Below are 14,814 nucleotides of genomic sequence, written 5' to 3' on the forward strand. Positions count from 1 at the left end.
TAGTAAGCTTGTTTAATAAAAGTATGTAATCAAAACAGATTAAGTCAATTCCATTATTTTGCCCCAGATTGATGTCAGGCTGATAGGCCTATAATTACCCATGTTGTCTCATTTGCTTTTTTAAAATATTGGCACATTAGCTTTCTTCCTTTCCTTTGGAACTTCCCCTGTGTTCTCAGACTCATTGAAAATAAACATTAATAGTCCAAAAGCTCCTTGGCCAGCTCTTTTAAACTCTTAGATGTAAATTATCTGGACGTGCTGATTTAAAAATGTCTAGCTTTAGCAGCTGTAGCTGAGAGAGAGGTGCACATATGGAATCACGAGAGTCAGGTCTCTTCCTCTGAGAAAGAGCACTTTGTATAAAAAAAGATTCTTAAAACTGCCCTTTGGTAGAGAAAATATTGAGTAATTATTTGAAGTAATTATTAAATGGATGACCTTATCTTGAAAAAGAGGCTTGGTACATTATTAAGCAACTAAAGGGACATCAACTTGATGTCTAGTTAACATCAGAACAAGTTAGTAGTAGTTGCAGGAACTTTTTATTTTGTGGGTTCACAATCACATTTTCCTGATATAAAAAAAGTTTCTCTCGCCGTTATTGTGTCTGAAAGACCCACACAAATGAGGAAAACTGATAGGGAAACAGTGAACCTGGCTAAACACAACATACCATGAAATACACAAAGTAAACAAATTGAGAAAATAGAGAATTTTTTCTCTAACCTCTCCTGTATAGTAATCTCACTGGGGGCATGACATTTTCAGATAGCATTTCCATTAGGTATCATGGGGGATTGTGGTGGTTATAATTAGCAGTAAAAAATCAACAATACTGTTTAACATTGTTCATGCTGTGGCTATCTCACAATCACCACAACAGAGAGAGGTCTTGTGACTATTAAACAAAGCTGTTTAGCTCAGACATGCTTGGTCTACCTCCGTTTGTCTTTTACGCTGACTAGTTCATAACTGCTTTCCAACATATGGGCCAAATCATGCTCTCAAAACATCCCATTGAAGGCCAACGAGCCACATTTTGTCTGACTAGGAAGGATTTTTCTGCCATGGGATGTCCATGGTTTCCAGTGAGGTGAGAGAGGCTGGTCATGGCCTGAGGAGAGACACCACCTGCACTATCATCCCCCTCCAAACCTTCACTGACATCCGCACGTAAATTAATCCTGCCAATCACTTTCCCTTCTTGCACACTGAAGTCCTCCTCACTTAGGGAGATTTGGAAGCATGGACAGGAGGTGAACCAAAAGGAGCATAGCTTGTGAAGCAGCCCTGCTTTCATGGACAAGGGAGCTTCTCCTATCACACAATGAATTCCTCAGCCTCTGTTGATACTCCAAGATACACAGATTGTCCTGGAGATTCTTGGACATCTGTGAATACAAAGGTAATGCCTGCTATGAAGGGTGAACAAATCCCCTTTCCCTCTACTGGGATGGTGCAAAGCAATCCCCACAAGGTGAAATTCAGATTCATGGCCTTTCTGTAGCTTTCTTGTACATAGGGAGGCGGGGGGCAGACCATGCCCTAACTTAAAAAAAAAAAAAAAAAAAAATCTTTAATTTTTTTTTTTTAAATTCTCTAGCCTAATCTGAGCACAGTGTCGGTCTGTATGTATGACAGGGTCTTTGGAGGGCAAGGGTGGGGGTCAAAACTCTAGGAAATTTATGAATGCACTCTTTGTCCAGTAGTAAAAATGAATGCAGCATCTTTGTAAAATGGGTCATTTTAATTCCACCATACTGTAGCTGTCCTTTAGAAGTTTGCATAGCAGTTTCAGCTGAGCTGCATGGTTCACATAAATTAATCTACTCTTTAGAACGTTTAACCAACCAATTAGATTACTATCTCAATCTAAGCATATTTAAATTATAGCTTAAAACTTTCCTCCTTATATAATCACTAATCTTATTTATCACACAGCGTACAGTTAAACAAGAGGTACTGTAGCAGCAGCCCCGGTGCTCAGTTATTAGAGGCGGCATTCTTCTCTTCTTTTGTGTTGCTCTCCAGGTTCCCATCTTTTCCCCCCCAGCCTTTCACAATTTGCTCATTTCCTGATATCTCTCTTAAAGTCCGGTTCCTGTGTTCCTGCAGATACCAATTTTCTTCTCAAAATTAGAGGTCTGCCTCTGTAAACTCACACTCCCTTGCCTTTAAGCCCAGTTTTCCAACGAAAGTGGGTTAGTGATACTTTTCAGCACGTTAACAAACTTGGATAATTTTGTTAGCTATTTTTTGTTAATATTCTGTGATTTGTTTTTTAAACTGTATTTGCATCTCTGTATCATCTTTGCTACTGTCTCCTATAACAATGCTATCTAAAAGGTAGATTTCCAGATTATTGCTATCAATGTAATTATGTGGTTATTGTTCCCAACTTTAAAAGCACAATACAATTCATTTGCCACTACTAAAATATAAATGAGCTAAAGTATTCATATGTACTTCATACAGAACCACACACAAAACAAATGGGGAAGAGCAGCTGTATGAAGACAAAGATAAAAAGGATTCTTTGCTATTGGACTGCCCTATTAACTTAGGGTCCAATCTGACTCCAACTGACTTCATTATAGGAGTAAGATCAGGCACTTTATGTGGGCCTGTAAGTCTGTGTGTTGATGGACGCTGGCGCCTACGCAGAAACTGAAGTCAGTGGCATTCTCCATCTGAACAGGGCTCATCCATACCAACTTGCAGCATTGGATCTTTATTTTGTAAAAGTTAATAATAGCAGGAAGATGTGTGTGGGGTAGAGATGGAGGGGTGGAATCAGATTTTAAAATGTATTCTTTCAAATAGTATCTAGGACTAAAAATTTTAAAGCAAACAAGATAAATTTAATTTAATTGAAATGTTTCCCCCCAAAACAGGAACTTAAATACAAATATATTCATTAAAAATACTGCTTTCCCACCTCCCCCTTTGCAATATATTAACATCACTTTTGATAGCGGTCTTTTTTTGTTCAAATACAAAAATTCTTCACAGGGAAATTAGAAAAATAATGTTCTGTACACTACAGGTGCTGGGGCTTTGGAATTCCAGATGTAATAATCGGAGGAAATCAATTCCCGGGCTAAAAAAGATAGACAAAATAAACATTAAATGGTATCTTGCATTAAGATATTACTTTATTCAATTTAAGAAAATATTGATCCATTCTTACTAATTGACAGAAAAAATGTAATGGTCTCTTTACATTGTAATACCCAAATTATTATTTGAAAATTGTTTCTGAAGAGGAGATATTTAAAGTCTCAGCTTCAATTACCTCTACTAATACATTGGTCACAAGCTAATAATTCAAACAGAGGTTAACTCAAATTCAGGTGTATGGTTTGGATTTTGTTTAATAAATATAAACTGCGTATTCAACATAAATATATATGGTATAACAATTAAGTGCTGTGATGAATGGTTTGGCACCACTAGAGTTCTCATGAGGAATTTCTGGGCTTCTGCTGAGGTACTTGGAAGAAATTACAAAATAAAGCAGCAGCAAATAAAACAGTGACTTTATTAGTCACCGCTGTCTGCTCACATTTAATGAGTGTCTAATATTTGCCCAACAGTGGTACTTTTTTGGTGAAGACTCAAGAATCTTAAGTGTTCAAACACAACGGAGAAAGAATGGCCCACTGTTAATTGGGGATGACAGCACTTTCCTACATCACAGGCGTGCAGCGAGGATAAATATATTAAAGAATATTAAAGACTGTGAGGCACTCAGATACTTTGAAATGGTGGCCATATAAATATTTAAAATACAGAGATTATCCACTTATGCCATGTGCACATTGTTCCTTCTATAACCCTTTTTTATTAGGTACATGTTATAAGAGAGTCTTAAAACAGACATAATTTAGATTGGAGCTAGAATACAGTAGCTATTCTACATGGAGTTCATAATTCAGTTTCCAAGTGTAGTTCATAATGGTGTATCTTGTCAAAAAGACTGCACTATTTACTGTAAGAGCGGGTATGATATTTCTAGTTACCATGTCACAAAATTTTTACATTCTTGTCGGGCTCAGTCACATCATTTGATTAAAAAGGTACATTAAAAAAATAAAGAGTTGAGAGAAGTTTTTGGCTTTAGTGACTTTTACACTGAAATTCACTAACTTTGAAAATCGTATTTAATAAAATCAACAAAAAATAATCTAATTTTAAAACTCAGCCAGTTATTTGTACTTCACGACTCCACTTTACCGTTTCAACTAAATAATCAATAATTTTGAACTCACATGTACTTATTTTTGGTTTTCCTGATGAAAAGACCTGAACAGAATGCTGGTCTGCATAACATCCAGTAAGTGTGTAGTCTGGGATCCTAAAATAAAGCTACAAAAATATGGAGAAAACAATCAGATGCATATTTTTATTCTTACTTCAGAAATGCTGGCAATCTAAGTTATGTCACCCTTGGTGTGCAAAGATATAAAATTGATAGGAAAGAGCATCCTAGAGAAAATAGAGAACAAAGATATTGATTATGTGTGATGCAAATCAATGTAGTTTCATAGCCAATTTTAGTTATAGAAATAGAAATTAGAAATTAATGGAGATATCCCATCTCCTGGAACTGGAAGGGACCTTGAAAGGTCATCGAGTCCAGCCCCCTGCCTTCACTAGCAGAACCAAGTACTGATTTTGCCCCAGATCCCCAAGTGGTCCCTTCAAGGATTGAACTCACAACCCTGGGTTTAGCAGGCCAATGCTCAAACACTGAGCTATTCCCGCCCCCACACACCCACTTTTTAGTTAATAAAAAGTGATTACTAATTCTCATACAGACTACAACTCACTTTTACATATGCAGTACTCCCACTGCAAATTGGATCAACTGGTTGTTCTTTGCTCATAGAACCAAAAGTCACAGTTCCAGTCAGAGAAATTTCTAATGATTTGGGAAACTTTTGTCCTAGAAACAAAAACAGCCTCAGTAAAAATGTAGATAAACAAATGTACACAAAAATGACTCTAGAAAAAAGAAAGATGTATTTTATTCAGCTTACCTATCACCCAAACCAATAAGCTTTTCTCTCGAGATACATCTAGCTGACCATAACTAACTTTGTACTCCAAATGAGTGACTGGACCCCTATTGTAGAAAAGGGAGTAAAATGTCATTGGAACGAACACCATACAACTATTTATTGACAGGTATTTTATTGAATAAAGCAACAAATGTATTAAAACAAATGCCACTATTTATGTGTACACAGACAAATCACACTGAACTGAACATACTGCTATCTTGTGGAAAGAAATTACAGCGTTTTAACGTATTAACTGCAGTAGAGCTTTTGGTGATTTTATTTCATTGACAGCATTTTACCACTGCTATGATCAATGTCAGCAGCTTTGTAGAATAAAATGCTAATTATATGACAATATACTCATAGCAATTGTCAGATAGGCTTAATAAAATTGTAGTTAATTTTAAATAACTATATTTGGATAAGCTGATTTCTGACTACGATTAGAAGTCTCTACAACTGGGAGATCCTGGTTCGGAAGCAACCTCAAGACTTACTCCACCAGGTGGGTGGTGGCTGAATTTGGCACAAAGAATGGTAGAGGAAAATAGGATATTCAACAAAAGTGCTCGAAGTTATCCTTTCAGAGTAGTAGCATAAATCTGGTTGGAGAAAGCATCTGTCCTGACTGTTGGTACCACTGATAAAAAAAAGAAGGCTTCCTGAATCAGGATCCAGGTGAATATCCTGAGTATCTCATTTGAGTTTGAGTACATTTTAGGTGATTTCTTAACTCTCAATGACAGCAGCCTTGGGCACAAGCTTGAGGGAGAACAAATCCTGATATGTTGATCCATGAGATCCCCATTCTAAGAAGACTATTAGGGAGGTGAAGAAAATTATTTAGGATTTCTTTACTCTTACCTGTTAAAGAAAGGTATACGAGCTTCACAATACTCAAAAGCATTTTTTACACTTTCATGAAGTTTTAAATTAACTGTTAATTTTAATTGCAATTCTTCTTCCTTCAGCTGGTAAAATCCCAAAATTGGTGGTACAGGCACCTGAAGAGAATACATTAAATTTTAGGAATAATTCAGCAATACCTTCAAAAAGTTAGTTATGCTCTTTAATTTATGTTGAGAACTGTATATTTTTAATGAACCTGCAAGCCAGGCTTCTCATGTCACTTATGCTACATAGATTTGTGGTGTGCCAGGAACAGTTCTTGGCACCTTATCTTTGCTCTACTGTGTCAGAGTAAAGTTTGCTAATCCCTGAGGAAGCTCACTTAAACTTTCTCAAAAATATAGATTTTCTCCCACCTCCAAACCCACTTGAAAGAGTGGTAAGTTATATGCATCAGGGAATGTAGTTACCTGGGAAGTATAGTAGCACAAATTGAATAAGTCAGAAGGAGGAGTGAAAGGAAGTTTGTATGGCCCACTAAATGCAGAATCATCCATGACATCAACGCTACAGGAAGTAAGAATTGCAGAGTCAAGGGAAGTCACACAGGGATGCACCAGGATATCCTGGAGTGGAGAGCCATTGGCAGGGAGGTTCAAGCTGACAGTCACATTTGATGTAGCTCCTTCCAAATCACACTTGGAACACAAAATGTCAGGAAATTACTCAATAAAATTTCTAAAATCAGAACTAGACATTTGAAAATAAAACAAAAAATAAACGATCCCACTAAAGAATTTTAAATCGACTCGCATGTGAAGATTGACAGATATACTTTCAAACCCATGTCTTTTTCCCAATTTTTAACCTTCTGATATCCTAAGGAGTATTAACAGACTCTTTTATAGAACAGTCTTTTAATTAATAAGCACTCCTTGGCAAAAGATGCAAATGAACCAAGCACATGCAGTAACAGATACATTATTAAGAATTTGATAGACATATTCAATAATTGTATGTCCAATTAATTCAGTTATTCATACATCATCAGTTTAATAGATTCAAACATGCTATTAATGTCCACTGAGATACCATTTCAGCTTTCTCACACTGATGGCCTGCAGTGCTATCCACTGTCTAGTCACTTGGTGCGCCAGCTCAGCAGTGTGTGATTACGCCAATACTTTCTTTTTATGGCTGGCTCTCTACTCTGCAAAGTGACCCAGAAACCTGCCCTACTGAGAGCAAGAATCTCTCCACCAAGATAATCCCCACTAGCACAACTGGGGGGGAAAAACCCAGTCTTCAAGAGCAGTAGACTTTGGTCAGCTTCCCTATGAGATGAGCATGTTAACACTTATTGCTAATAATTAAATTACCATGATGCACTTTATCAGAATTTCTTTTCTCCTTATCAAACAATAGCAGCTAAAAAGTGGTTAGTTATAATAATGTCACACACTTCTCTAGCACAATTTATGACAAAGAAGAGGAACTTTAAATCATTTGATACAGCTACTGGATTCACTATTAAAGATACAAATATTAGCATGTTTCATAAAAAATATTATTAATCTACTTAACCAACATGCTTCCTCATTTTTACTAATAAAAATAAACACCTGAAACACACACAGAAGCTATTTAAAACAATCATAAAACTGTTTTCTTTCATAAGACTCTATGTCCTTAGATTTAGCAATATTAGGAATTACAGTATAAACAGCATGTGTGGATGCATGGTTTTGTTTTAATAGAAGAAAGCAAGATATAAAATTAAACTTTCATTTACTAGAAACCCACCAGGCAATTTTTAAAGTGCTAATGCAAAGACACTTGTAACATTCTCATTTAAGAATTTTGTTTTTGTTGATCATTACTAAACAAGACATTTATTAGATGGCTGGGGTAAATTTAGCACTATAATTGTTATTTCTCATTCCCTGTCCTTAAATGCAAACACTTACCATTTCATTTAAAATAATAAGAACATTGTAAAATACTTTGGAACTGGATGATGCTTGAGAGGAGTGTTGGTTTTATTTCCCATAAATAGCTAGTGAAAAAAAAGTGTGAAGAATGCAAGAAAATAACAGTAAAGCAACATTTTTATTCTGATTTAGCTCACTAATCTAATAAATATCCTCTGATATACATTTAGGCATAAAAACTATTTAGTTCGATTGCCCCATATGCCAAGGTAAAATGAACTGAATTTTTACTTTTCCTAGTGCGTTCATATGCTAAATAGGTCAGTCAGATTTGTACCAGAAATATCCTCACCTTACAAGTCACAGTTCCATAAACTTGCCACATATCTGCAACATCCCTTTTGTCATATTGCATGGACTTGACTTTTTCAGTGATACAAACATTAACCTGAGGTTTGCCTTTGTATGTGCTAATTCTCCAAACTGGTTGTTTCTGTGTGTGGTTTGTAGAAACATGAATGTTATCTAATAAGCCATTCAAGTTTGTATCTAATGGGGTGCCAAGTGGACAGGCCTGCATGAGCAAACTTGGAAGTTGGCCCACTTTTGCACTCATCTCAGCTTCATTCTTCTGACTGGAGTTAATGAAGACCAGCAATCCTGATAAGACAGCGAAGGCTGGTGAGATTCCACTAATGCTAATAAGGGGTGGGCGTGGCTTCAAGGATTGCTCAACTAGGGGAAGACAAACATATATCAAACCACTCTTCTGAAAGGCCAGGACAGGCCAAAGGTCCCCTCCTCCTGTTGGAAGCGCATACACTGAAGTCTTGTTGATTCGAGAACAGCTATCCCGATATTCCACAAAGTTCTTGTCTGGATCTGTCAGCTTAAGTTCAAAAAGTAATGCTTTAAGAAAAACACTGTCCTCTGGTACGGTCACATAGCTTGCTCCATTGAAGGCTTTTGCTCGTTTTTCAACCGTGGGGTAACGCCTGTAATACAGAAACAGAAATTCATTAGCATTACTCATCTTACCCTGCCCATAAAACAAAACACACACACGTCCTGATATTTATTGTCTGAGCTATACTTTGTCTTTTCTAATTAGCTAAACGCAGAAATTCCGCTGCTGCTCTGAGAGGGAGTATTATAAAGAACTATGGAAGATAGATATAGTCAGGGTTGAGGTTCAGTCAAATATAAAAGCACAGACAGAACATTTGAAGGCCCTCATCCTGCAAATTATGCTGTGCTCACGGACCGCTATGACACCCCAATGAAACATGTGGGTGAATGGGTCTGCCCACCCGGAGCAACTTGCAAATTAGAGCCTAAATCATTGCTAATAATATAGAAGATTTTTAGCAACAAGTGGATTTTTATTGGAAAGTCTGAGCAAAAGTATTCACCCATTTTTGAATAAAGATATGTATCTTTTCTGTTATAAAAAGATGCAGACTATTTAAAATAAAAACAAGCATAAATAACACCTGTGCAACAGAACTTTAAAAGTTAAAACGTTCCAGGAAGCTAGATCTCAGTCACTGAAGACTAGTTTCCAGACAATTTTCCAGGAAAAATGAAAAATAAGTTTTGCATTTGTGCAATACAAAATTTCTGTTTTAGTGTTGTTATAATAATATTTATAAGACTACAGAAGAACATAAATACATAATATCAACGTTACTTACATACATGTAGTTTTGCATTGCTATTCCACTGTGGACTTTCATAATTCTGTAATTCCAAAACTGCACAGGCAAGAGCTTATATAATAAAATCTGTAGAATGGTGATTACTTAAATTAATCTAATATTAAGGTTAGACAGCAACTTTTACTTTAATATACAGAGGACTTTCAATAAAAAAAAAAGTCCATTGTTTTCAACAGGAGTTGTATGGATTTATATGTGGGCAAAATTGGATTCTAAATTGTATGGACAGTGCATCTGAAGAAGTGAGGTTCTTACCCACGAAAGCTTATGCTCCCAATACTTCTGTTAGTTTTAAAGGTGCCACAGGACCCTCTATTGCCATGTACAGTATGTGTAATTTAAGACTACTGTAACAACTTACTGTCATATATGCATTTCTTGACTGTTTAAAAAGTTATAATCTTAATATTGCATTAAAAGATTTTATATATTTTAAAATTTCTATTTTATATCAATGTTCTTTGCATATTTTTCTCTGATTCTCTAGTGAGAGTATTTGAGAGAAACCAAGCAGCTCTTTTATCCTCAAGCAGTATTAATTTATGTATTTGTTTTAGGAGGGGGAGGGAAATCCCTATTTTCTTCTTAGGCTAATTTATATCCACCAGGAACAATTGAGGATTTGACTTTTTAACAATTGACAAAAGAGGAAGAGTGTTGTCACTGTGTTCTTTTTTTTTTTTTTTTTGGTTCACTCCATCCCCTAATCATCCTGAAACGGATTCCTATTTGGGCCAAAAGTTTTTTTTGTGTGTGTTGTTCTCAGCCCCACCTAAAAGACCGCTTTAAGCAACAGGGGAGCAAAAGTTATTTTTATAGATTAAAACAGACTATTTACATGATTCTACAGAAATTAAAAAGATAGGATGACAGTCTCTCAGTCTTTTTGCACTTCATTTTATCTGTGCCTTCCATGTGTTCTTCTCCCTTTCTCCCTTTGATTCCTTGTTCCTCAGGTCATTGTTCTTTAGTTGGAGGGTTCTTCTCCCATTGGCTGGCAGACAGCTCCAGTCCCTTTTGGTTCCTCTCTTGGCAGAAGCCCTCATTGGAGGCAGCTATGCTGGCTTCTCCTGGTTGATTTCAGCTGTTTTTTACAAGCATCTAGGCCTTTGTAGTGAAGAGCCTGGATGCCTGGATAAGAAAGCATAACAAAAAGAGAAGCCAGAACTGTGTGATTTACACATGGGCCACAGGAAAAAGTTTGAGAATCATCTCTCCAAGTGGTCTCATATACATGATGAACAGTAAGGGGAATGGATCTGTTTCACAGCTTGAATTTTTCTCGGGACTTGTTAAACATAATTGAATAGGATGGGACCAAATTCTGCCTTGGAGATTACCTCTTGGTTTTGGCTGCTTTTTTGAAAATATGGGAAGAGGAAATGCTTGGGGTGTAAAGTTTTGCATCACTAATATCCCAGTCTTCTGCCAGCACACTTCATCTGCTTGAAGTTTGTCAGCAAGCCACAGTGATCTCATTCTATGCATGGGGAGTAGAGGCTTGGATTCAAAGCACTGATGGTGTTGACCATCAGATGATTATATTGCTTTACTGACTTGCTGGTCTCTCAGCCTTGTGGTTTTCCCTTCAAGGACATGCTGACAATTTCATGGATTTAAAAGTTTTCACTGGTGAATCAGCTGTGGTGGTGCACCTATCTTTATAAGATACTGTAGAGTGAATGCTCTGATCTTTGCCTGGATGTGGATGTGATCAGAAAAGAGAGTGGAATGTTTGTGATGTCTCCAATGTCCTCACTTATGCTGAACATCAGATCCAGCGTGCATCCAGCTGAGTTCATGAGTCTGGAGATGACTTTTCTGAAACCCAGGGTTTCTAAGCAAGATAGGAGACTGGATGTTAAGACATTCTTTGTATTATCTATGTTGAAGTTAAGGTCACTGATGATAATGAACTTGGGTATTCCAACACAACTATGCCACAGATTTATTAGTTCCCCTAGAAAACTGACAGGATCTTTGTCTGGACATCACTAGAAGTCTAAGATGCTCTTTGCCTCTTCCATGCAGTTAACTGGGAAACAAAGTGTTTTCATAGAAAGCAGTATAGTCTACTGAATAGGGTACTGGACTAGGATTCAGGAAACCCGAGATCTATTTCCTGGCTCTTCACCTCTCTCTCTCTGTTTACTCTCTCACCATTGTCCAGCTTGTCTGTTTAGACTGTAAGGTTTTCAGAGCAGGGACTGTTTCCTACTATGTGTTTGTACAATAGAGCCCCAATCTTGGCTGAGACCTCTAAGAACTACTCTAATACATATAAGAAGAGAAATTTCTAGGGTAAAGCAGTCTTCATCTGAGGTTGGAGGTGACTACTTTCTTTTTGTCTTGTTCTGGATTCTCTCTTGATTGTGTTGAATTGAGTATAAGATTGAAGCCTTCCACTTTTACTCGTTCTTCAGGCCCCACAATTTTTTCTTATCCTCAATACGTCTAGGTTCCCATCTTTCATTCTCTGGAGAACAACAATCCTCTAGAATCATACAGATTACTCTCAAACAGGCAGGAGACTTCCCACAAAAACACAACTGGCTTTTCTAGTCAGAAGCCTTTCTACTCTCTGTGCATTGAGTTCTAAAGGATTAAGAGTCCTAAATAAATAAATTCTTCTTGGAAAATGCCCCTTTAGTACCCAAAGAACTCTCTCTATATGAAGGTTACAATCAACTTGGGCAAAAAAATCACACTTCTGTCTGAAAATACTTTAACTACTCTCCAGTTACAAATAGAAGAGTACTAAAACTCAAAGAAGTTATCAGAAATGTTTTTCTACATTTTCAGTTGTTTGCTTTGATCATTTGACAGCATTCTGTAGAGTCATCTTCATGGTTTTCTGTGTGCCACCAGACACTGTAGTTGGTTTTTCTCTTAATGAAAAGACCCTCATTAACATCAGAGGAACAAAACAAAAACCAAAACCACCACCACTATTTTTAAAAAGGAATTTAAATAGTATGGGTTATTTTACTGCTCTCTCAGAAATCGGAAATTTTAAAAAATATTTTCTAAAATTATAAAGAGACATTGTCAACTTGAAGTACAATATTAATAAAAAAATATTTAATTGGCATCATGCAGTTTAATCCCAGTATGGCAATTGGTTTTATTTGTTTATTTTTGGGAAGGAGTTGAAACGTTCCATATATCATCATTCAAGCTGTTATGAAAATACTGATGACCTTACAATGCCAATTGGTGATTTTTTTTGTAAGAGTTACTATTAAAAAATAAAGCAAATGCAATAAAATTATGACAAAAGAATAAGTAAGCAACCACAGTCCAGAAATATCGAATATCTTTTCACTAATGTAGTAATACCAAAATTTTACTGACATAACTGTATCCAATCACATCACTATATTTCCACTATATTTCATCTAGTTATTGGTATTCACTTTTTAACCGTCCTCATACTTACCAAGCTTTACTATGGCATTTGATCAGTCACATAAGTTGTTTAATGCTTTGTATACTCTTCTGCAATTAATACTAGTCTTTAAATAATGCAAAGAGTCCAACATAAAGAAAAATTCAGATTGTTTCTCACTCTATTGTACCCAATAATGGGTAATGTAATGCATATGTACTGAATTACCAAGCTTCAGGTGAAAGATGGAGTGGGAGTCTCAGTTTAGCACTTCATTGTTTTTGTCTGTTCAAGTCAGCCCCTTATCATTTGAGCAGTTATTTGAGTTTCCATGCATTACTGGAAAAAAGTACCGGCTCTCTCCCCCAAAGGAAAATAGATTTAAAAAAAAAAAAATCCTTATCTCTTTTTTAAATCTCAAATGCTACTGGGAACAATTATTTCATTTTGTTATAATCCAGCCCTGCAACAAGCACTGCATGGGCAGACCCATGCACCAGCATGGAGCTCTAGTGAAATCAGTGAGGTCCAGTGAAGGCACAGGGGTCCATCCAGCCTGTACATATTAGCTTGTAGAACTAGGACCTAAATAACCTTTCAGCATTTCTCTCTTTCTTAAGTGAGGATGGCTCTGCAGGGCAGTGCATGTGTGTTAGTTATTCTCTAGAGAATGGATGATTTTGCTGTTTCAATAGGCTTGTCTTCACTAGAATATCATGTTAGATCATAACCTTGAGGAGTCATGATAAATAATATAGTGTTAGACAGGACTTTGCAATCAGTATAAACTGGGCTAAATCACATTTACTACTGAGCCACTGGTCATGGGCATCCCTATTAGGGCCATGATCAGTACAGAGGACATTAAACACTATTTGTCCCCATCTATGCTGACTGCAAAGTCATGTTCAACATTGTGACAGTTAACGTGCCTCTTCTAGGTGGTGTACCAACATGACCTGATTTTCCGATGAAGCAAAGACCAATGAGAGATATTTACTAGCCCTGTCAAGGTTCCCTAATGCAATGAGATTCACAGTGGTTAATATTATTGGGTCTATCATAATCTGGGAGGATCAATTTTAATAAAACCGTATTTAGAGTAAATCACTTGATGACCTGGCTTGATTTTAAATTTTTTTTGTTTTGCCAGGTCTGCATGAGCCACCCTCACGCACACACTTTAAGCAGTAGAGACTGGGATTAACACAGACTCAGGCAGTGTTACCTGGAGAACAGCACGGCTCCACAGGCCCCTTGTTCGCAGCTGATTAGCCACAGTCCCCTCAGGGCCATCACAGACAGCTAGGAGGCCAGGGCCACTGCACTTCAGTTCATCATGCTGGACAGTTACCAGAGGTGCCTGGCATCCCAGGCCAACTGGCTGCTAAGGGCATTATTGAACAGTGACATTCCTGTCTGTCCCCCCCAAGTCCCTCCCCAGCCTGAAGCAGGCACACGTCCTTCCCCCCTCAGCAACAGGCACCCGCACAAGCCACCCAGGCGACCACCCCCTTTGCTGGAAAATGCCCCCCCAAAATCAGCCTACCCCCCCAATCTCTCCGTCCCCTCCCCACCCAGACCAGGAACACCCTCTTCCTCTGCTCCCCAGTAAGAGCCTACGGCCCCAAACCCGGAGCCCTTCTCTGTCTCTGCCCAGCCCCCCAACTCAGAGCAGGCCCCTCCCCCTGGCCTCTACCCAGCCACAGCCCCCCCAAATCAGAGCAGCCCCTCCCCCTGGCCTCTGCCCAGCCACAGCCCCCCCAAATCAGAGCAGCCCCTCCCCCTGGCCTCTGCCCAGCCACAGCCCCCCCAAATCAGAGCAGCCCCTCCCCCTGGCCTCTACCCAGCCACAGCCC

General features: G+C 37.8%; 1 protein-coding gene across 2 annotated transcripts; it reads right to left on the minus strand.

The window, feature by feature from the left end:
- Positions 1-2,842: 2,842 nt before the first annotated feature.
- Positions 2,843-14,754, minus strand: AP5M1 (adaptor related protein complex 5 subunit mu 1). 2 transcript variants are annotated; one of them, XM_065593849.1, is made up of 9 exons: positions 14,184-14,321; positions 9,544-9,633; positions 8,202-8,844; positions 6,389-6,616; positions 5,934-6,073; positions 5,046-5,131; positions 4,836-4,951; positions 4,275-4,371; positions 2,843-3,103 (listed from the first exon to the last, which is right to left on the minus strand). In XM_065593849.1, coding segments are annotated over exons 2-9 (1,395 nt in total). In that variant the 5' UTR covers positions 9,546-9,633; positions 14,184-14,321; the 3' UTR covers positions 2,843-3,020. The 2 variants fall into 2 exon arrangements, with proteins under 2 accessions (XP_065449921.1, XP_005295573.2); XM_005295516.5 differs by lacking the exon at positions 9,544-9,633 and having other exon boundaries at positions 14,184-14,754.
- Positions 14,755-14,814: the final 60 nt, after the last annotated feature.

This window comes from Chrysemys picta, chromosome 4 (assembly GCF_011386835.1).
Source record: "Chrysemys picta bellii isolate R12L10 chromosome 4, ASM1138683v2, whole genome shotgun sequence".
In the NCBI taxonomy this organism is placed as follows: domain Eukaryota; kingdom Metazoa; phylum Chordata; order Testudines; family Emydidae; genus Chrysemys; species Chrysemys picta.

Coding starts and splice junctions, on each gene's coding strand:
- AP5M1 (XM_005295516.5), bottom strand. CDS start 14,251: ATGGCCCTGAGGGGACTGTGGCTAATCAGCTGCGAACAAGGGGCCTGT. Junction 6,074..6,388: donor TGTGCTACTATACTTCCCAG/GTAACTACATTC, acceptor TATTCTCTTCAG/GTGCCTGTACCACCAATTTT. Junction 4,952..5,045: donor CTTATTGGTTTGGGTGATAG/GTAAGCTGAATA, acceptor TTTTGTTTCTAG/GACAAAAGTTTCCCAAATCA.